The sequence below is a fragment of the Musca autumnalis genome, unplaced genomic scaffold, assembly GCF_047663935.1.
Source record: "Musca autumnalis isolate F117 unplaced genomic scaffold, ASM4766393v1 scaffold_3, whole genome shotgun sequence".
Lineage (NCBI taxonomy): Eukaryota > Metazoa > Arthropoda > Insecta > Diptera > Muscidae > Musca > Musca autumnalis.
The window spans coordinates 62,175,234-62,199,475 of NW_027411866.1; the positions used below are offsets into that span (position 1 = coordinate 62,175,234).

Sequence of the window (24,242 nt, forward strand, 5' to 3'; positions counted from 1 at the left end):
CTCTGTTTTGTACAAACCTTTAAGAATTTTGATAAACTCTTGGAGGCATAGTTGTAGCTCTTCATCTTGATACTCAAAATAGCTTCAATTATAATTCTATTATAAAACATATATTTGCGCCTTGCCCAGCATAAATCTATTAAAAATGTACACAAAACACACCTGATATAGTGGAGTGTCCGAAAATGGGTAAATTAATCGAAAATAGACTTATTTTGTAATCAACATAGAAATTAAATGGTTGTATTTAAATTATGGTCCTTTAACTGGTTAAAGAATTTGATTAAATTTCTTTAAGTCTGGAGTATTTTTGATTTAACAAATTTCTGATAAAAAATGGTTGCCCGGAGTAGGAGTCCAGCTTTTTTTCACGACTCCGGCGCTCCGACTCCAGCTAAATTTGCTAGAAGAAAGGTTTGCTATAAGAATCATAAAGACCAAACTGGAATCCAGTAAATTTTACTACGATAACATTTTTATACACTACACCACTATGTGGGGAGGGTATTATAAGTTGGTTTTGGCCAAAAAGTTTGTAACGCTCGAAATATATACATACATATTAGGCCGGGGCGATTTGTATGGAAGGAAAAAAACCTTAATGTGACTATGTGGGTTCGAGTCCTTGGCTTTCCTTTTTCACTTGCAAATAATTTCCGATCATCAAGCTTAACTCTAAACGAGAAAATTAATAAAAAAAAACAATATATTTTTAAAAATTATGAGAAATTCAGTTATAGTTTTCTTGAGGGGTTTTTCAGACTTAAACCACTATAACTTAGCCATTTGTTAACCGATTTAAACAAATAATAACTTGTTCTAAAGATAAAATAAAAAAAATAAAAAAATAAGATATGTCAGTTTAAATTTGAAAATGTAAGAAACCCAGATTTTCACTACTTTTACTGTTATAAAAAAATAAAACGAAGTGACCCAAACGAACTAAATGCATTGTCGTTGTCCATGGATCCCAACACGATATAATTTTGCATCAGAACACTTGAATATTTTTCTGGTCAACTTTTGTAGCACAGTGTCATTTATCGACATTTTTCGAAAAGTTTGCACCTTCTCAACGCCAAAACTGCCTGAAGGAGCGTTCCAATGCTTTCGCGATGTATTAGAGAGTTCTTAATTATTGTCTTGACTACAATTCTTGTATTTGTGTTGGATCGAAAATTTCAATGGTTTGGCTGTTACATGCCAAAATATCCAAAAAACGTCAATAAAAAACTTCAAGTCAAAATCGGGAGGCTCGATTTTCATCGTAGACATATGGTCCAGTGGACTTTTTTGCTCAGGACTCAAAAACGCGAAGGGCTCATGAAGGTTTTCAAATCGCTCCGGCCTAATACATATACATATATACCAAAATGAATGTCTCGACGAGCTGAGTCTATCTGGCTATGTGTGCCCGTCTATTTATCTAAACCTTGTAATCACGCTACAGGTCCGATGGTCGGATAATATTCAGGGGTCGGAATGGGCAAAAAATTATTTGGAGAAAAAGTCAACATTTTATTTCAAAGCGAATATCTCCGCTTCTATATGGGGTATATCAAAAGCAAATGAATAAAAGTAGAAAATATCACTTTTGCAACGATGTAACGTATGTTGTCGTAGGTGGTCAAGCTTTGGTCGGGGACCTTCTGACTATGAAAGTAGAAAACCCCATCTTTACAATGATGCAAAGTAGGTTGGCGTAGGTGGCCAAATAACGGAGATATCGCAATAGTCGGTAATACATTCCATTTTTCCATTTTTTTTTAAATCACGCTACAGGTCTGAATTTTGATCGGATCATCACGAAATTTTGGGTGTTAGTGGGGGTCCCACAGAGGAAAAAACCTATTGATTTTGGTAATGGTCGGATATTAACCAGGGGTCGGAATGTGAAAAAAAAAACTTATTTGGACAAAAGGCCAACGTTTTTATTTCAAATCGAATATCTCTCTTCTGTAAGAGGTATATCGAAAGCAAAACCTGGCAAGGAAAGTAGAAAATATCACTTTTACAACGATGTGAAGTAGGTTGTAATAGGTGGTCAAACAACAGAGATATCGCAATAGTCGGTAATGCATCTCTTTTCCCATTTGTTGTGCAATCACACTACAGGTGGGAATTTTGATCGGATCCTCACGAAATTTAAGGGGGTTGATGGGGGTCTGACATAGAAAGAAGCCTATTGATGGTTGGCGTACATACCACTTTTCCATTTTTTTATTTGAGTTGTACTGACAATGCACTTAACAAAATGCGTTTCAACAAAATTGACCTGTATTAATGAAGACATTCAGAGCAAAGGAGCTAAGCTATCCCAATTTTAATATTTTGAATTTTACCAGTCAAAAGCTTATGCACAAAGGTAGTGGTGTAGGGTATCACATATTCGGTCCCGACCCGACTATAGCCTAGGCTCATTTGTTTCCTTTATGATATTTGTTCCTTATGATTTATGAAAAATAGTAAAAATTAGATTTTTGCAGTGCTGGAACAGACCATAAGTTTTGCCCTTTTAATGTTTACCTGTTAAGGCGATGATGATAATATGATGGAATTTTTTTGTTTTTCTCTTTTTTAGATGAACTGAATGACCAGAAGGTTTTTGCAAATTAACAAGAATGTCAGATAAATCACTACACTACATGTTTAGCACTTGGTGCTCATCAGGTGTATTATGTGAAAAGTCAGCTTCTCTTTGTCGATTGTCTGAAACGGCTGGGACGAGAAGAAAATACCACACCACCCGACAGGACAAATACTTTTTATTAATACTTATTTTCTTTTCATATCATCTCACTTTTCACAATATCTACTTTATTCAACATCTTTTTCTACGGGCCATTAACCTAACCTAAAATATTCAATCTCAATATTTGATTTTTTAATTTTTGTTCAGTGTTAATAACATTAGCGGTTTATATAAATGATATGGAAAAATAAAATATGATAACTCGTCTAAAAAAGCTTACCTTTGTACGGTTTCATTCATGTGTGGTGAAAAGAGAAGTCCGTTTGTTCTATGATCGGCAGAATTGTTTGTTATGATGTTCCGGCAAAATAATGTCAAATTGGCGGAAATTTCCAGGAAATATTTTATATGTAGCGATTGGTTTTCATCAGATTGTTCATATAATGCATTTTCCGGTTTGAGCATTTCCTTAACATTAGCATCACTTACTACAAAACGTAAATAAATTGATAACATTAACTTCTGAACTCGATATAGATTCACTCCAATATCCCCAGTTGAGTCCATATTGACAAAGGACAAAGTTTCCTAAAATTATTAAATAACATTTATTATTATTTTAAAAGTTTTTTTTCATCAAATTTTCACCTGGTTAAATGTACGTGCAATTACTCCAGTAATAAGCGAGAGTTCTTGTAGCAACCCAAGATCCGAAAAAGGTGAACCAGATCTGAGAATTATTTCGATCATGTCCCAATGTGAGAATAAGAAATGCATAACTTGGGATATGACAGAGTAGTTTTCCGTCCCTAGCGTAGAAACCAAACAATCGCATAAATTCAATGCCGGAAAGAGGATTTGCCTAAAGCGATAATCAAATCCAGGAACAAAGTCTCGTGATTCATTTTGATGCCATACTTCTTTTCTTTTTAAATCGGGATGCATGTCAAATACCTTCATTCCTGACAACACTTCTAAAACTTTATTTGAAAGTAAAAGCTCCGCACCAATGTGCGTATTTGCAAATCGAATCAGCATTGACATCTTGGATTCGTAAACGTAAAGATATTTCATATTTTCAGGAACATTTGCCAAGGTGCTACATAAGTGATTGTCACTTTTCGCAATACTTTCTATAATATGAGATAAATATCCGTGATGAGCTATAAAGTTCATTAAATGGGACATAGAGTCTATATCAAGTAATACATCAATACACGCAAGGGCCGTCATTTTACATATATCGTGTCCAGCAATACAATCGTGACATATGGTTTCCATTAATTTGTCACCAAAGGATAAAAGTACTTCTACAGACATTTGTATGTGTGTTACGTCTGAATATGATAATTCGTTGATTTTAGACTTATCCAAGCGGGTAACCAAACTATAAGACACAAAAATAAAGAAAAGATATATATATATATGTATTTACTAGCAAAATGCCCGCTACTTCGTATGCGGAAAGGATATAAAAAAACAAATAAACAATATATAATATGGAAATGACAAACACTGAAAATTTGGTCGCACTAATACCAATTTTAATCAATATTTATTTTTATCTTAGTACTGTACGTACCCCTTAAGTTCGTTTTTAAAAAAGATCAGCCGTATCTCACCCTTACACATTAACAGCGAGATCAACGTTGCACACCAATACACACCCTAACTCCAAAAAATAAAAATTCCAGCACTGTCCCTACACCCAAAAACAAATTGAGTACCATTAAGTAATTTTCGTATACTTATGGTACGTATTTCGACGACATATCTCAGCCATACACGGACATTAATACAAAATAATTACAGTAAATTCCATAATAATTACAGTAATTCCAAATCTCAAGATTCCAGCTGTATCCGTTCGTCCAATTCCAAATTGTACCAAACTTAGTATCAAGTCGAACTCTTCGTACCCATAAGAAAGATTTTCCAAAACTACCTCAATCCTTCACTTTAGTAGTAATCTTACTTCCAAATTTCAGGATTCAAACTCTATCCGTTAAACCAAATTAAAATTGTACTAAATTTAGAACAATTTAGAATTTTCGTACCAATTTTCAAAACTTCCTCAACGCAACAGGGCTACAATAATCATACTTTCAAATTGCAGGATTCCACCGCTATCCGTTCACCTACATACAAATTGTACTAAATTTAGTACCATTTAGTGCTTTTCGTAACCATAAGTTTGCTTTTTCAAAACAACCTGAATCCTACTCTTCGACTGTAATCGTAATTCCAAATTTCAGGATTCCAGCTCTATTAATTCACCCGAATCCAAATTGTATCAAATTTAGTACCATTTCTTTCCCAAACAAAAATTTTAGGATTCCAGCTCTACCCGTTCACCCAAATCCACATTGTACCATATTTAGTACCATTTAGTACTTCTCGTACGCACACGTACGACTTTTCAAAATTTCCTCAATACTACACTCCTACAGTAATCTTAATTCCTAATTCCAACACTATCCGTTTACTAAAATTCAAATTGTACCGAATTTAGTGCTTTCTGTACCCATAAGTACGAATTTCCAAAACTACCTCAATTCTACTGTCCGACAGTAATCTTAGTTCCAAATTTCAGAATTCCAGCTTTATCCGTTCATCCAAATTGTACCAAATTTAGTACCATTTAGTACTTTTCGTACTCAAAGGTACGAATTTCTAAAACTATCTCAATCCTACACCCCTACAGTAATCTTAATTCAAAACTTTAGGATTCCAGCTCTATCCGTTCACCCAAATCCAAATTTAGTACTGCTCGTAATCATAAATACGAACTTCCAAAACCATTTCCTTATTTCAACGCCATTTCCCAACCTTGATACTTAAAATTCAGGATTCCAGTTCTATCCGTTCACCCAAATCCAAATTGTAATAAATTTAGTACCATTTAGTACTTTTCCTACACATAAATACGAATTTCCAAAATTTCCCCAAACCTATGATCCAACAGTAATCTCAATTTCAAATTTCAGGATTCCAGCTCTGTCCGTTCACTCGAATCCCTATTGTACCAAATTTAGTACTTTTCGAACACATAAGTACGAATTTCCAAAACCACCCTCATATCTCAGTCCTACACTTCACAGTAATCTTAATTCCAAATTTCAGGTTTCCAGCTACATACATACGTTCACCCAAATCCAAATTGTACTAAATTTAGTACCATTTAGTACTTTTCGTACCCATAAGTACGAATTTTCAAAACTACCTCAATTCTACACCCCACCAGTAATCTCAATTCCAAATTTCGAAATTCCAACTATATCCGTTCACCCAAATCCCCATTGTCCCAAATTTAGTACCATTTAGTACTTTTCATTCACATAAGTAAGAATTTCCAAAACTTCCCCAGTCCTACACTCCAACAGTAATATCAATTCCAAATTTCAGGAATCCAGCTCTATCCGTTCACTCAAATCCAAATTGTACTAAATTTAGTACCAATTATTACTTTTCGTACACTCAAGTTTCCAAAAACCCTTTGGTGCATCTTTCTTACTCTTCATCAGTGATCCTCAGTCCAAATTTGAGGAATCAAGCCCTATCCGTTCACCAAAACCGAAACTGTACCAAATTTAGTGCTATTTAGTATTTTTCGTACCCTATGTACGAATTTCCAAAACTTCCACAATATTAAACTCCACCAGTAATCTCAGTTCCAAATTTAGAGATTCCAGCGCTATCCGTTCACCCAAATCCCCATTATACAAAATTTATTTCCATTTAGTACTTTCCGTACACATAAGTACTAATTTCCAAAACCACCTTCATATCTCAATCCTACACTTCAACAGTAATATTAATTCCAAATTTTAGGTTTCCAGCTCTATCCGTTCATTCAAATCCAAATTGTACTAAATTTAGCACCATTTAGTACTTTTCGTACCCATAAGTACGAATTTTCAAAACTACCTCAATCCTACACCCCACCAGTAATCTCAATTCCAAATTTCGAGATTCCAGCTATTATCCGTTCACCCAAATCCCCATTGTATCAAATTTAGTACCATTTAGTACTTTTCATACACATAAGTACGAATTTCCAAAAGTTCTTCAATCCTACACTCCAACAGTAATCTCAATTCCAAATATCAGGATTCCAGCTCTATCCGTTCACCCAAATCCCTATTGTACCAAATTTAGTACTATTTAGTACTTTTCGTACACATAAGCACGAATTTCCAAAACTACCCTCATATCTCAATCCTACACTACAACAGTAACCTTAACTCCAAATTTCAGGTTTCCAGCTCTTTACGTTCACCCAAATCTAAATTGTACTAAATTTAGTACTTTTCGTACACATGATTGGTAATTTTTCAAACCATTTCCTTTTAGAAGCACCACTTGCCAACCTTGATTTCCATACCAAATTCCTATATTCCTATATTCCTGGGGCCTATTATTGATTTCATTAATTATTTAGCGATTTCATCAAATTACAGATTTTGAAATTGAAAATTGAATAGTTATGACTGTACATCTCCATATACGATAAAATTCTTAATTGCAAATAAATCGTGGTAATATGCACAATTCTATTGCACTTTCATTGATTTGAAAACATTTAGTTATTACCAAAAAGTCAGGTCCATACAGTTTTTAGTTGTTGTTATTTCTGGCCGATTTCTGAATTTATTCCCCTAATGTTGTCTTCAACAGCAACTCATTTGTTCATTTGCGTAATTGATGTTTATACACCATTATCACCAACTGCGACATCTGTTGCAATGGAAGATAACAAATGTCTTGTCTTTCTATTATTTAGTGGTTTACGATAAAATAAGTGCGCCTAGAAGTAAACTACAAAATTTGAAATTATGTGTGATCTCTTACGATATCAAGAAGTTATGGCATTGTTAATTTTACACATGTCTTGCAGAGGGCCAACTAAGTGAATAAGTACGTAATAGTAATGAAAAATAAGGATTTTTGTTGTTGTTATTTTTTGTGGTTCCAGGACGAATTTTCTAAAACCCGGCCTTATCTCGCACATTTGCATCAACAGTGACTCACTGGTAAAATTTCAAGCTCCTAGCTTTAGCCGTTTTGGCTGGGCGTTGATGATGAGTCAGTCAGTCAGTCAATCACTTATCACCAAGCTCATTTATATATATAGATATATTAAAGTAGAATTTTGATAATTTGTACATTAATAATGAACTGTGTTCCCTTGAAGAATAGTCCCAAATAATAGGAATTCCCCAGTACGTTACAATTTTACTTCTATTTACACTACCTACCTTGTCACAACACGGTATGTTGAATTTCAGAAAAAAATGTGAAATTGATATTATTGCTTTATAGCACCAATTTTACATGCAACGTAGCTTGCAGTAAACATTTTTGATAAAATGAAACAACAACGCACAAGGTTCAGAAATCAATTTTCCTGGTCAAAACCTCAATTTTTTGTCGTCAAGCAAAATGCCCGACAGTGTCTTCTTTCAGCGGTGCCCGGACATAATTCCCACGGGCATAACTCCCAAAACGATGTTGGGCGTTATGTCCGCTTTGCTTTGCGGACATAACTCCCAAAAAAAAACGCGATTATAACTCCCAACAAGTTTTTTCTTAATTTCAAATTTATTTCTTCGCTTAATTTTAAATTTTTAATTATAAAAATTGTTATAAATTTTAGAGTAGAAGTTAGAATGTACAGCTGTGTTCAAAATAATAGGAGTGCTCATTCACATCAAGGGAATGGTCGAATTAACATGGTTAAACTTACCCATTTTGGTTTATTTTAAATTTGTTTAACATTGTTGACATCCCAACAGTTAATTGATCAGCAGAAATGTGGCAATCTGTTTTAAATTATTTACTGTTTACACCAACATTATAAATCGCCTTCAAATTTGTTGTTCAAAAAAATAGGAGTGCGGAAGAAAACGGACAATAAAAATATTTTTAGTTGAGTTTAAGATCAAAATTGTCTATATTTTAGTTGACAGTAGTGAATCCAATAGATTTTATGAGATTTGATGGCAGTTTGAAAACAAAAGTCCTTTGGAGGTAGCCTAAAACAGGTGATTGTCCTTGCAGCGATTTTTTCCATAAATTGAGCACTTATTGAGTAACTCAATGGATTTAGTAGACAGGACTTTAGTGATTAGAGTTTTTTGATGCTCTGGCTGTTATCTCGAACAATATATAATGATCGGTATCCCGGAAATTCGTGTATTTTGATCCTTGAGCCAAGTCAAAGCCGGTTTCCATTAATTTTTTACGTAAGGATCGTTTAAAAAAGCGTATCTATAAAGCATTAATGTCTCGATCAAGTGATGTTTTGAGGTCCTTAGCATCTTAACTGCACGCAGAATTCATTATATGGTTCAGTTTTGAATAATTGGATGATTGGCACATATGAGACATTTTTCAAAACGCTTTGATGAGAAGGAAACTTTAATGACAAACTTTTGAAGTTGGCCTAAGATTATTTTTATTAGGTTTTGCATCGTATAATAAATAGTTTTCTAATGAAACTAACCTAAATGAAGTATTTTTGAGTGAAAAACGTATGTTTATATTGAAAAATAGATTACGGCGTATGCCAACCACAGTGCAATCCCAGCCTGCCTATCACTAAATGGTTCAAAGTACATTTCAACCGTTCACATTTTAAACATTTTTTGAATAGAAGAGAAATTGATTGCATACACAAGGTTAGCATCCTAAGGACTTCCAAATATTATTTGGTTGGGGAACAAATTCCTTATAGATACGCTTATTTAGCCGATCCTTACCTTAAGGGCTAATGTAAACTGTCTTAAACATGGCTCAAGGATCAAAATACACAAATTTATGGGATACCAATCATTATATATTGTTAGGGATAAAATCCATAGCATCAAACAAATCTAATCGTTAAAGCTTTTGTCTACAAAATCCATTGGGTTGCCCAATAAGTGCTCAATTTATGGATAAAAATTCTGCAAGGACTATCGCCTGTTTTTTGGCTACCTCCAAAGGACTTTTGTTTTCAAACAGCAATCAAATCTCATAAAATCTATTGGATTTACTACTGTTAACTAAAATATTCACAATTTTGATCCTAAACTCAACTAAAACTATTTTTCTCGTCCTTTTTCTTCCACACTCCTATTTTTTTTAACAAAAACTTTAAACACGATTTATAATGTTGGTGTAAACAGTAAATAGTTTAAAACAGATTGCCACATTTCTGTTGATGAATTAACTGTTGGGATGTCAACAATAAGTCTGTCTGGTTACTTTCCCAGCAAGAATTGTCCAGCAAGAACTTTCTCAGAGAGTAAGGGGTTTTTATTCTCTTTTGCTAGAAAATTTTAAAAAGTAAACAGACACCTTCCCAGCAAAAACCAGCAAGCAATCAGCTGACTTACCAAAACAGAACAATTTGTCCGCCAACAAAGGAAGCAAATAAAAAAGAAAATGAAACAAAAAAGTATTTTTCCACTTTACAAATTTGTTCTCCATAAAACAATACAATTAGACTATGTTATTTCCACAATAAAATAGTTTTTAATGTTCACAAACATAAATCAACAAAAAACTAAAAACAGCTGATTGATTGTTTTCAGGAAGAAGAGCTTGCAAGTGCTTGCTAGGAGAAATTTGTCCAGCAAGAATTTGCAAGCTCTCAGTGAAAGAACTGTCAAAATGTCTCTCTCGAATCGCTCTCTTTTGCTGGTTTTTTGTGTTAACAGACGACTTCCAGCAACAATTGGTACAAATTGTTACAAATTTTAGGGTAACCAGACACAGCTAATGTTAAACAAATTCAAAATAAACCAAAATGGGTAAATTTAACCATATTGTTTGACAATTTTCTTTTTTTGTATGGGCGCTCCTATTATTTTGAACGCAACTGTAAGTGGAATTATACATTTTAGAAAGCCTAAGTGCGAACCAATGCCGAAGTATCCACAAAATCCTCCTGATTTTAAAAACAAAATTATGACCGGAATTATGTCAGTAACAGTTCGGAGAAGTTTTATCATAATACGCTATTCGACGAAGACATTTCGTATACATGATAATTAGTTAAGTTTTTCAATATAAATATAATTGTTTTCTTAATTTGGAGCAGTAAGAAAAAAATATTTTCGTAATCGAGCGATTTTCCAAGTATTTGCTTTAAAAAAAAAAATATATAATGTATTTTCTTTTATTGTGAAAAATTTGTTTAGAAAATCGCAAAATATTTTTAAAATTACTTTCGGCTGCGGCTTTACTCGAAAGTCAGAAAGTATTTTCTCATTTTTACAAAAACTTTTTATTTTCTTAAATAGTGAAAATATTTTTGTAAAAAATCGGTTGTTTTTTTTTTCAAAAATATTTTCGACTGCGGCGCTTTTCATTTTTCAAAAAGTATTTGAATATTTTTACAAAAAAACAAAAAAAATATTTTCTTAAATTGTCAAAATATCTTTGTAAAAAATCGCGCGATTTTTTCAAAAATATTTTCGGCTGCGGCTCTTTCCGTTTTCAGAAATTATTTGAATATTTTTACAAACATTTATCTTCTTAAATTGTGAAATTGTTTTGTATAAAATATTTCCGACTGCTGCGCTTTTTTCAGAAAGTGTTTGCAAGTTTTAACAAATACTTTTTATTTTTCTGTAGTCAGAATTTTTCATTTAAAATAGGTTCGAGGCAAATTTTTAATATAGGGATTGTAAGCATAAAGGAACACACCCATTTTAAATAAACCCTGAATTGATAGCATAAAGTACACAAAAATACAACAATGTATATAAAACACAACCATGTATTTAAGTAGATGTAAGAAATCATGTGTAGAGAAAAGATATTTAATAAAGAGACGCCATTCGTTTGGTGAAACTTGAAATGAGAACAACTCAGGTGTGAAACAAAAACCCGTCGGCAAGCGAACAAATTTTGTGTATAACAAAGCCAAACCGGTACACACAGAAGCTGAAATAAAAATTAAAAGCTTGAGGAAGAGTTTTAAATAGAAGTAAAGGCGAGAAAATAAAATGGTACGAGAGGAATTGATGAAAAGCCAGGCCAAAAAGCATGGCCAGGAGCAGCAAATTGGTGGTGGCGAAGCAGAAAAGTCGGCAAAAGCAAGCGTGCCCAATGATGAAATTAATACGGACACACATACACATAGAGGTAAACTTTACTACGACAGAAAAAGCATGTACGTGCGAAAAAACCACCACCAACGAGCATGCAGAAGCAGACCAACATCTCATTACAACCGAGCAAGAGCAGTTGTGTGAGTTAGCATTAGACATGCTTGCGAACACAGACGGACAAACTGTTGTACTTTTATTGTTGTTAAATAAAAGACAATATTTAATAATGCTAAAGGTTTAAAATGATTTATTGGATGATGTGTCCCTAACATCTCCCTCCTTAAGATGAAATGGGTGATCTTGAAATAGTTTCAACAGGTTGTCTGCGACATGTGATCCTTTTGGGAGACCAATGTGGTGAACCTGTTGGAGTTGCAAAGTGTTCTTGTTGTTGTGTTGGTAGATCAATTTCGAATTCTTCAAGTAGGAAGTCCAATGGCAATTTTGAAGGTTCTTCGCTGCTTGGAGAATCTGCGTCTCTGTGTCTTAGTTGATCGGTATGAGCGCGTACGAGAATTTTTCTATCTCCAACGTCAATTAGAGCGTTGTAAATGACTTTACCTTTGCGTTCGATGATTTCGCCTGTAGTCCAATAACTTTTGTTTCCTTTGAAGTTTCTTGCATAAACTAAGTCTCCGTTATTGAACTCTCGGTTTTTGGTACCGTGTTTGGTGTTGTACTGCTGTTCCATTTTGTGATTGATGCTGTGCTCAGTTGGTTGTGGTTTTATTAAGGCGTCGAAGACTGTCCTCATTTTTCTTCCGATGAAGGATTCTGCTGGAGTCTTACCTTGTGGTGAATTTGGATTTGGTGTAGGTCTGTAGACTTCCAGGAATGTCTGAAGAGCTTCCGTAGGCATTTCCTACCCTTCGAGTTTTTTTAATACACGTTATAGTGTATCAACGAAGCGTTTTTACTGGACTCTTTGCCGCATGTTGACATTTTTGACATTTTCGAGCATAGTCCTCGATTTGTTTGTCGATGTTAGGCCAATAAACATAGCTTCGGGCAATGGATTTGCTGCGTTCTGCCGATATGTGTCCTCTGTAGAATCTTCTTTTGATGCGCTTGAGGGATTACTACGCAATTGTTGAATAGAATACATCCATCGATGATTGAAAGATTTTCTCTGCGATTGTAAAATTGAATTATTGGTGCGTTAAAGTTTTTGTTGCTTTCTGGCCAGCCAGTGTGTATGTATTTGATTACCATTTGTAGATCGGTGTCTTTTGCTGTTGCATCCACGATCATTTTGAATGAGACTGAAAGAACTGATATAGCTTCGTTTACCTCGTTACGTATGTCTTCTTCGAATGATATTGAAGCCACAATAAAGTCGTCTGGTGGTTTTTCGTGATTGTTAACTAACTAATCTTGAAAAAACGTCTGCGTGACCAAAGTCATTTGTGTTTGTGTATTTGATTTCGAAGTCGTAAGCGAGTAAAATGAGAGCACATCGTTGTAAACGATTCGCTGTATATACAGGAATACCTTTCTTTGATCCGAATATTGCCAGTAATTGTTTGTGATCGGTGTGCAAAGTGAATTTGCGTCCGAATAACATTTTGTGAAACCGCTGAACTGCAAATATAAGGGCTAAGCCTTCTTTTTCAATTTGGCTATAGTTCTTTTCAGCTGGTGTGAGGGATCTTGATACATGATGTATTGCTTTCATACTGTTGTCTGGAAACATATGATATATAACTGCTCCTATTCCGTGTGATGATGCATCTGCTGCTACGTATATGGGCAGGTTTGGGTTATAATGTGTTAAAAGTAAATCCGATGTCAAAATGTTTTTGAAATCGTCTAAGGATTTTTGACACTGTGACGTCCACTTGAACTTGGTGCCCTTCTTTAGTAGATCGTCAAGAGGTTTTCGCAAAGATCTCATGTTGTTGACAAATTTCCCGTAATGATTAATAGAGCCTAGTAATGATCTTACCTCTGAAACGTTTTCTGGAATTTTCAGATTTTGAATGGCTGCAATTTTGTTTGGATCTGGTTTGATTCCATCTTTATTTATAATTTGTCCTAGATATTTGATTTATTTTTGAAATTTTAGTTTGAACCCATGATCTTGAATTCTTTGAAGAAGTTTATTTAGGTTGGATTTATGTTCTGAAATAGAGGCACTTGCTAGCTTAATGTCGTCTATATATGCGTTTGCTCCGTCTATGCCTGCGCATAGTTCATCCATAATCCTTTGAAATGCTCCAGGCGCTGATTTTATACCTGGGGTTAAACGGTTGAATTTATACAATCCTTTGTGTGTATTGATGGTGAGTAATTCTTTACTTTCATCGTCGACCTCGACTTGTAGGTATGCGTCTGACAAATATAAGTGACTAAAAATTACACGGTTATGACAATCTGAAAGGATTTCTTCCGGTGTGGGTAATGGATATTGATTTGGTTCTACCATTGAGTTGAGACCTGTTGAATAGTCTGCACATATTCGTATTTTTCCTTTACGTTTGCTGACCACTATTGGTGCTGCATATCTTGATGAATTTACCGGTGTTATGATGCCTGAATTTTCTAATCTTTGAAGTTCTGCTTCAATTTCGGTTCTTGCGGCGAAAGGGACTGGTCGTTTAGGAACGAATACTTCTTTCGCGTTTGGCAGTAGTTGTATGTTGACTTTTGTTTTGCACAGACCTGGGGTGCTGTTGTCAAATACGGATTGATATTTGTTTTTTAATTGTGCAATGTCGTCATCGAATTTTATTTGATGGCACCATGAAGTTATTGGTTTTTGCCATAAATTGAATGCTTGAATCCAGTCGATTCCCATGATGTTTAATTTGTCTATATCTGATATATAGCATTTCAGTGTTTTTGTTGTGTCGTCGATTGTGACGTCACATTCAAATTCTGCTAGAAGCTTGATTGAGTTTGCATTTGCGTCGCTAGCGCTGTCTTCTGGTATGTACGCTTCTGGCTTACCTATGGCTTTCCATATGTTGACTGATATTATTGATATGTCCGATGCAGTATCAATTTGAAGTTTGACTGGATTGTCGTTGATCTTGACTGTTGTGTATTTTCTGAGATCACGGAAATTAATGTTGTTTGTTTTATGAACTGCCTTTGTGTTGAATGCTTTCTTCGCTTTGTTGAAGTTTTTGAATTTGTTTTGACTGTTGTCTGACGATGACCTGAAATTCTTACCAGATTTGGCGATGTTGCAGAAGTTGTCTTTGTGACCCACTTGGTGACATGTTGCGCATTGTGCTTTTGAAAAGGGCAAAATTTTACGTAGTGGAGGTCTCCGCAATACCAGCAAGGTGATTTGGGTATTTTGTGTTTCTTGGAACTTTCTGCGTGTTTGTTGAGTGAACAGACCTTTTTTTGGTTGATGTTCAATGAGACTGTTGTCTGCTTTGAGGTCGAGAATACGTTGTGTTTCGTCCACTAGATCATCTAGTGTAGTGTTTTCATCATCCAGTACCTTTAGTAAGCGTATTCTTATGTCGTTATCTTTTGCTTACTTGAGTCCTAGCACGAAAATAAGACACTTGAATTGATCGATTTTCAGATCTTGCATTTTGAAAAGTTCGCATTGTAGGTTTACTCTGCTTGCGTGTTCTCTGAAGTCCTCATTGTCACTTTTTGCTAACTGTAGGCATTTGTACCTTTGTGAAACCTGTGTTTCTGTCTTACCGAAGAGTTTCTTAAGTTTCTCGACTGTTTGCTTAAGAGTCATGTCCTCTGGTTTTGTTGGTAAAACGTAGTTGGCAAATCTCTCGTGTACTTGGTTTGACATGTTTCTCCATAAGAGAGCCACTTTGTCATGGTCTTCGGGTGAGCTTGCTTCTTTTTCGAAAACATGCACGAACCTGTTGTACCATGCTTGAAAAATGAGACCGCTCTCTGGCTCGTACTCGAATGCTGTCATTGATTGTGCCAGTGATTCCATTAGTGCTGCTTTGGACGAAATCGATGTTTGTGGAGATTGTGATGAACTTGATGCTCCTTGTGTTTGAAGAAGTTCAGCCATTTGTTGAAGTAATTGCGTTTGTTGCAACATAGCTTGTTGTTGCTCTGCTAACAATTTCACAATTGTTTCTTGAGACATTTTGGCAAACTGTTGTTGCCAAAATGATTTATTGGATGATGAGCGTTCACAGCTACTATCTTAGAAAATATGATGAAATTACAAGACTATTGAGAGTAATTACAGAGAATGAAGTGGCGGTTGAATAAGAGTGTTGCCATATTGACAGTGTTATAATACGTGATGCCACTCCACTAGTGTTGCAATATGCGATGCCAAATTGTTATTGTGGGATGTGCCCCTAACACAAACAGACAAAATGGGCGTACGTGATGAAGCAAGCGAAAAGGTGGTGGCAAAAAATGCCGCGAGTATGCAAGTATACACAGACAAACAGGGCGCTGCCATGAACACGTACAAGCAAGCAAACATGCGGGCAGAAGTAGAAAGGCAGCTGCGGAAATTGGAATTGCTAAAAATGCAGTATGAAATGAATGAAGAAGAAAAGAAGGCAAATGCAAAGTTAGTGCATTTTATAGATGTGGAAGCGGCTATGGTGAAGTTTAGTGGGGACAATGGCCAAAGTGTATCCAAATGGATAAATGAGTTCGAGAGAGTCACAGCAGTGTTAGGCTGTACTGAAACGGATAAGTTTTTGTACGCAAGAAGACTAATGGCAGGTAGTGCAAGTCTGTTTTTGCGGTCATCCAATGCTGTTGGTTGAGTACATCGTGGAAGGAATTCAAGACAGAGCATTGACTGCCACAATGTTGTTCAACCACACAACATTAAGAACTTTCAAAGGTAGCATACCGAAGTACGAAAAGTTGCTACGAGAACGGGGCCAGCAGCGGTTAGCGGTTACAAAGGGGCCCAAGTTAGCCGATGTGCGGTGCTTCAAGTGTCAAGGTTTTGGGCACTTTGCAATGACGTGTACGAAGGAGTACCTACCAAAAGGTGCGTGTTTCAAGTGTAAGAAAATGGGCCACTTTAAAATAAATTGCCCCCAGCGAGCAGTGGCAGCAGTGGAAGAGGAAAAGGAAGAGATCGGATGGAGAATGAAGGTAAGAGTAGTTTTGGGATCATCTTGTCCTGGGTCTAATTTCCGTTTTGTTTATTCTTTAATTGATACCGGTAGCCCGTGCAGCTTTATCAATGAGGATGTAATCCGTTCATTAAGCCCCGGTGCAATATTCAGGATTCAGAAGTATGAATGGGGAAAAGCTGGAATTATGTGGAAAGATAGATATTAAGGTTGAATTTAGGGGCGAAGTAAAGAGGTTAAGTTTAAATATTTTGAAAAGAGAGGCCCCTTGTTCATTGGTGTTTGGAAGGGATTTTCTGAAATTATTTGGAGTAGTTTTAAGTCACAAAAACTAATCATTGCAACATAATGAATTTAATGCAACACATAGCTTTAAGATATATTTGTGTGTGGACTCGAAAAATGAAGGAAAGTTAGAGCCACACAAAATAAAACCAAAAACAAAGAAAAACTTCATGGTGTTTGCATTTGGCCAAAAGGAGAGGAGAAAAAGAATAGTGAGAAGGTAACTAACAAAGACAAAGGAAAAAAGAAATAGAGGGTAATGAAGGAAAGAAAAGGAAAAACAAAAAGTAACAATAACTGGAACAGAACGAAATGAAACCAATAAGGGGAAAAAGAAAGTAACTAGTAATAGTAGATAGTAATGAAAGTAAAGAAAAGGAAAAACAAAAAATTACAATAACTGGAACAGAACGCAATGAATTCAATAAAGGGAAAAAATAACTAGTATAGTACAGAGTGATGAAAGTAAAGAAAAAGAAAAACAAAAAGTAACAATGATTGGAACAGATCGAAATGAAATTGATAAGGGGAATAAATTAAAACAAAAGGAGAAACAAGATAAGGAGATTAAATATAGGGAAGTGGAAATAAACAATGAAATTGTGACAAATAATACAGAAATAAACGAGGAAAGGGAAAGAAAAATTGAATTGTTGGAAACTGAAGAAAATTTAAAGGAACTTAAGGACAACAATTTTGAAGCAAAACAAATAAAAGAATATAAGGAGGGTATAGACAGTAAGGGAAGGCATTCAAGCCAGGCATTTATGGTAGGTAACATAGAAGGGGACGCCGAAAAGGAATGGGACATAAACCCACAAATAGGTATGCGGGAAAAACGAGAGGTGAAGAAAGTCATAGAGGAAAATTACGTGAGGGAACTTAATAACGACACGGAAATATCAGATTTTAGGGCGCCGATAATGGTAACGTCCGGAAATGCAACGTACTGTTCCCCAAGGCGGAGAAACAGAAGGTCAACGAAATTATAGCAGACTTACTTGACAAAGGGATTATAAGGCCGAGTGACTATCCGATTGTGTTAGCCAAAAAGAAAAGTGGGGAGACAAGAATGTGTGTAGACTATAGGTCGCTCAATAAAATAATAGTCAGGGATAATTACCCCCTTCCGTTGATCGAGGACTGTCTAGAGTATTTAGAAGGGAAAAAATGGTTTACCATCATGGACCTGCCCCCCTATTCTGTAAATTTTTAACAACTTTACTCATTGTTTATTTTACAACAATTCCATTTGTTTGTTTTATTGTTGTTACAAAAACAAAAGAAATTTAAACAATAACGATAGTTGTTAAAAGTTACGGAATAGCCCTACTGAAGTCAGAATTTTACCAGGTCAGGATGGAAGAGAACTCGATTAAGTATACCTCTTTTGTTGTTCCTAACGGACAGTATGAGTTTTTAAGGTTACCATTTGGGCTGAAAAATGGACCGGCTATTTTCCAACGGTTCATTGCGGGAATTTTTAAGGACTTTTTAAGGAAAGGAAATCAGAGATAAAGCAGAGGCTGCGATTGCGATGGCGCAAAGGTATAGTGAGAAGAGGTCCGAGGAGAAAGGATACAAGGTTAATTCGTTTCGTTAGGGGATTTTGTTGTAATTAAGAACATAGACACCACAGTGGGAGTCAATAAAAAAACTGGTGCCCAAATTTAAGGGGCCTTACGTAATCCACAAAGTGCTACCGAATGACAGGTATGTGGTTAGGGACATAGAAAACTGTCAGATTACGCAAGTCCCCTACGATGGGGTAATCGAGGCATGCAACATGAGGTTGTGGAAAAAGGATGGCCCAGGCTAGGAACGCAGAGCTGCTCTACCCGATTGTATATAGTGGTAGATAGTAGTAGATTTAAGTGTACATAATACTCACCTTATAGCAAAAGTATGTAAATAGATAGACTAACCGTCAGGTTGGCCGAGTTGTAAGCATAAAGGAACACACCCATTGTAAATAAACCCTGAATTGATAGCATAAAGTACACAAAAATACAACCATGTATATAAAACACAACCATGTATATAAAACACAACCATGTATTTAAGTAGATGTAAAAAATCATGTGTAGAGAAAAGATATTTAATAAAGAGGGTCGATTATGCATTGCCACTAAACTTGAGTTGCGTTGTAAATTGTCAGCACAACTGAGATGAGATGGGTTGTCGATAAACGTGTTATCGATCAGGGTTTTTTCAAACTTGTGAACTCTATTAAATCCAAAAGGCACAATTCGCAAAAAAAAACTATTTTAAAATGACAAGTTCAATGGAATTATTTTTTGATGATGAAGAAAATATACAGGATATGTGACATCTATTAGAAGAAATTTGAGGGACAATTGGAATCCATCGGAATTGTCATGTGCACTGTCAGTTTAAACTCATGTTGGAAAGATCTATATAATCAGTAAATTATTTTAGGTTTACATTTTGGAAACGTTAAAGGATGACTTCAAAGTAAGTTACAGATCAACAGCAATACCCCCACTTTTAAAAGTGTTAGATTTTTTGCGGAGGGAAGTTTCCAAAAGTCGCATGGCAATGATTACAACAATCGCATGGCTCAATCTACATTGAACGAACTTATTAAGGGAAGTTGTCCACTTGATAGAGGACAAATTGGATCGTATCGAAGTTGACGGAGGAGGATAAAAGACAAGGCAAACATAATTTTTATTCAAAAACGACATTCCCTGGTGTAGTTGGCTGTATAGAGGGAACCCACACATTGGATTTGCACTCAATTTATCAATTAATATTTCAAACTGTTGTTTTGTTGTTATTTTCACCATATTTTTGATACACAAAATTAATTAATCATGCAAATAATCAACAACTGTTAGAAAATGTTTTTTTTTTTTTTTAATTTTACTTCTTGTTTCTTCGAAAATATTCACTGCTACTGAAAATAACTGGTTGCTGAAACATAGCCGGTTCATCAACTGAGATTCGCAACTTCAGTTGAAGGTTGCCATACATAAAGTAATTTTGACAACTGACAACTCCACTCAAAGATAATTGCTATCGATAATCGACCCCATAGTTCGATTTGTATTGGATACAACTGGTGTTGTACTTAACTTTCTAAAAATTTTAAGGGTCATTACTTTCCTTTTGCTAAAGGTTAGATTTTAAAAACCAAAATTGACAAATTTCGATGGAAAGTAACGAAGACTAAATACCAAAGCCATTTCGGTGGAATATTGAAGCCACTTCCTTGAAAATATCGAAAATCGGGAGGTACAGTTCTATGGGGGCAATATGAGGCGGAAACCTATACCTACAAATTTCATTTGGAAAGTTAAGCACCCCCCAACGAAGATACAACTGTGTTATTAGTATAAGTGATCTCTCATACTTGTAAGCGCACCTATGATAGTCATAAGCAATGCATAAATAAAATAATCTCAAAATAACTCTCAACGAGTGCTCATCTCCATCCTACAAACCAAAATATAACAGTGTTTGACCGGTCGTTTGTTTCTTTAGTGCTAGTGCCCTAACAACAAAAATTAATTTGTAACAAAATGCCAAACGACGCGAGTTCAAGTGAAAATATACAATTGCTAATACAGCAACAGCAAAATTTTGCAAGAAGCCTTTTGGAGCAACAACAAAAGTGGATGCAAAATATGATGGACAATTTTCCATCATCCAACATCAAAGCAGTACCAGCTTTTCACGCATTTAATAAAGACATCCAAAATTGGGACTCATATTTGCAGCAGCTAAATCAACATTTTTCTGCTTACAACGTTGATCAGCCTGATCAACAAAAATCATTTTTCTTGTCATGGATTGGTACGGAATTATTTGAATTGATAAAAAATTTATTTGATACATCCAACCTGGACGACAAGAATTTTAGCGAGCTTCCGGCAAGTTAACGGAACATTTTAGAATTTCACATCATGTTACAGCAGCAAGGTATGAATTTTTTAAAAGTGAAATGAAGGTCAACCGATCATACAAAGCGTGGATTGCAGATCTTCGTGGTCTTGCGAGAGAATGTAAGTTCGTTTGCAACTCCGAAAATTGCTCTCATAATTATGTTGATGAGATGATACGTGACCACATAATTGTTCATACTCCTCACGATGCAGTTCGCGCAGCAGCTCTACAGAAGCAGCAGTCAACTTTAGCAGATGTTCTGTTGATAGCAGAGTCGTACGAAGCAACAACTAAAACAGTAGCAGCGATGAAGGAGAATAACAGTGTTCATCACATAAACGTCAATTTATTGAAAAATAGAAACAGTGACAAATCAAAAAGAAACAATAATCAAAGCAATCTGAAATCGTGCTCTGGTTGTTATCGTTCGCATACAAGAGAAGAGTGTAAATTCAGAAATGTCACTTGTCATAAGTATAATAAAAAGGGACATATCTCTCCCGTGGAATTAATGGTAAAATTTTGGAAAATAACTCAAAAATGTACATTGAATTTAAAATTTGCAACAAAACAATAAAATTTCAATTGGATTCTGGTGCTTCAGTGTCAATAATAAATTTAGCCACATATAAACAACTAAAGAAACCACCGCTTGTAAAAAGTAAAAGAATTTTACACGGTTTCGGAAAGAAACTAATACCCGTCCTGGGAGAATTGCATACTAAAGTGAAATACGGACAAAAAGAAGAAGCAGTGACATTGATTGTTGTGAACATTGAAAAGTGAGAAAATGTTTTCGGAATTGATTTATTAAATAAATTCGGTTTCCAAATTACACAAATAAATGGTGTCACAGAATCACATAAAGATAAAATTAAAGACAATAAATACAAAACAGTTTTTGATCCAACCCTGAGTACCGTAAGAGACTTTAAAGCAAACATTCGCCTGAAAGCAATATGCCAAAATGAAAATCAATTGCCTTCAGTAGGTCAACTATGCAAGCCTACAGTAAAACCTTGGCAACGTATTCACATCGATTTTGCTGGGCCTATTTTCAACTCCATGTGACTCATATGCGTAGACGCATTTTCTCAATTTCCTTACGTTACGCAGATGCCTACTACTACAACAAAATATATAATAGCAGCCTTAACAGCTATTTTTTCAATTGAAGGAATTCCATACACACTAGATCTAGTGAGCGACAATGGTCCTCAACTCACTTCAGATGAATTCAAACAATTTTGCTCCAACCTGGATATAAAACATATTACAACAGCTCCATTTCATCCAGCATCAAATGGACTAGCCGAACGTTTCGTAAGAAGTTTTAAATCAGCAGTTAGAAAGAACTTAGATGACAACTTATCATTGAAACATGCCATACATAAATATCTTTCTACATATCGTTTTATGCCGAATGAAACTGGTAAATCTCCAGAACTTATTCGTGGAAGACCTGTAAAAACAATTTGGTGTTAACTTTATGAAAAATCGCCAAAATCAAAAAAGCAACAACTTCCAAGTATAACATCAATCAACCTGTATATTTTCGCTACTATGGAAGAGGAAGAAAATGGATACCAGGAATTATCAAACAACAACTTGGTAAAATGTTTTTTATCATCAATACTCCTAATGGTCAGTACAAACGTCATTTTAATCAGATGAAGCCAAGACATTCAAACGAATTTCGCCAGCAACTACAGAATAGTTTCAGCCATGATTACTTATGCATTTCATCACCATGTCAACAGCCTGTTGTTATTGAATCTCAACCTGAAATCTCCGAGCAACCTAATCAACATCAACAAACAGCAGAAGAGCCAGTAATCGAAAATCCAACAACAAGCTGTAGTACTGGTGACAATACTGATGGTCCTAGACGAAGTACAAGAAGAAGAAAACAAGTATCTCGTTATTCACCTGAACCTTTTCGTAAATAATACATTCATTTCAAAATATTTTGCCTTAATTGCCAAAACATTATTTGTATACATTATCTGCTTACTACCCTTCTTATTTTGAATTTTCTGGGGGAGTAAAGTTATATATTTGACTTAATTCATTTTACATATTACATACAATAAATTACAACTGTGTTGTTAGTATAAGTGATCTCTCATACTTGTAAGCACACCTATGATAGTCATAAGCAATGCATAAATAAAATAGTCTCAAAATAACTCTCAACGCGTGCTCATCTCCATCCTACAATATAACAATATATATATATATATATACAACCAAAGACATTCGATAAAGCAATAAAATGTAAAATTTGTATTGCTTATTCCATAAATTTTACTGTAATCTCTATATTTCATTGGGTGTATGTACACTTTTTTAAGTATTTTTTAACTTTTATTGAATTTACCGTTATTCGTATCATGGAATATATTTTTGATGTATGTAGTATTGTTTATTAGGCATATGAGATAGAACTATGTACTTGGATTTTCATAAAAATGCTTCCTTACCCTTAAAACCCGAGATTTATAGGGTGTATGTAGACTTTTTTGGTTGACTGTATATATAAGCAGAGTCATGAAAAATGCATTTTTGATGCGAAATTAGTTGGAAAAATACGCAAAAGCTATTAACCTGTCTTTATGTTAAGAACAAACATAAAATGACCATGGATTAAATTAGTTGGAAAAAATACGCAAAAGCTATTGACATTTCTTTATGTTAAGAACAAACATAAAAAGAGCAATATGGATTAAAAAGTAAATTTTTTGTGTAAAACTGAATTTTATATTGTTTAAAATAAAAGAAACAGTCAACTTATAAGATTCCTTACGATACGCCGACTACTGGAACATATCATGCCGACAATTGGAAAATGCTGCCGACTACTAGCAAAAAAGCACTATTCTGCTAAATTCGCATTTTCTGATTATTTTTAAGAAATAGTTCAAATTGTTTATATTATCGAAAAGTAAACAAAATTTAGTTTTTATTTTAAATTTAGTTCACTGCAATTGGAAAATTTTACTCGGAATGTCGAGCGATTTAAGTTAGGCAAATACTTAAAGTACCTACTATTGGTACACTTACCCTATTTCCCTCAATAATTGTGCTAGGTAATGCTTAAAATGTTCAAAGTGTAACATTTGAACAATACTGGGCCGAAGCAGGACATTCCAACGATAAGTTCGTACTTTAAAAACAAATGTAATGACTATTGAAGGCAAGAAATGTAAA

General features: G+C 34.8%; 1 protein-coding gene across 2 annotated transcripts in view; it reads right to left on the bottom strand.

Annotated features, from left to right (window-relative positions):
* Positions 1 to 24,242, bottom strand: part of Nup205 (nuclear pore complex protein Nup205) — a 273,611-nt gene that overhangs the window by 80,172 nt on the left and 169,197 nt on the right. For both annotated transcript variants that reach the window (XR_012411979.1, XM_073979163.1), the window contains exons 12-13: positions 3,341 to 4,079; positions 2,973 to 3,280 (exon numbers count right to left, since the gene is read on the bottom strand). Coding sequence is in view for 1 of the 2 variants with exons in the window: in XM_073979163.1 (XP_073835264.1) it covers positions 2,973 to 3,280; positions 3,341 to 4,079 (1,047 nt within the window). In the remaining variant the exon portion in view is untranslated. The remainder of the gene's footprint in view (positions 1 to 2,972; positions 3,281 to 3,340; positions 4,080 to 24,242) is intronic.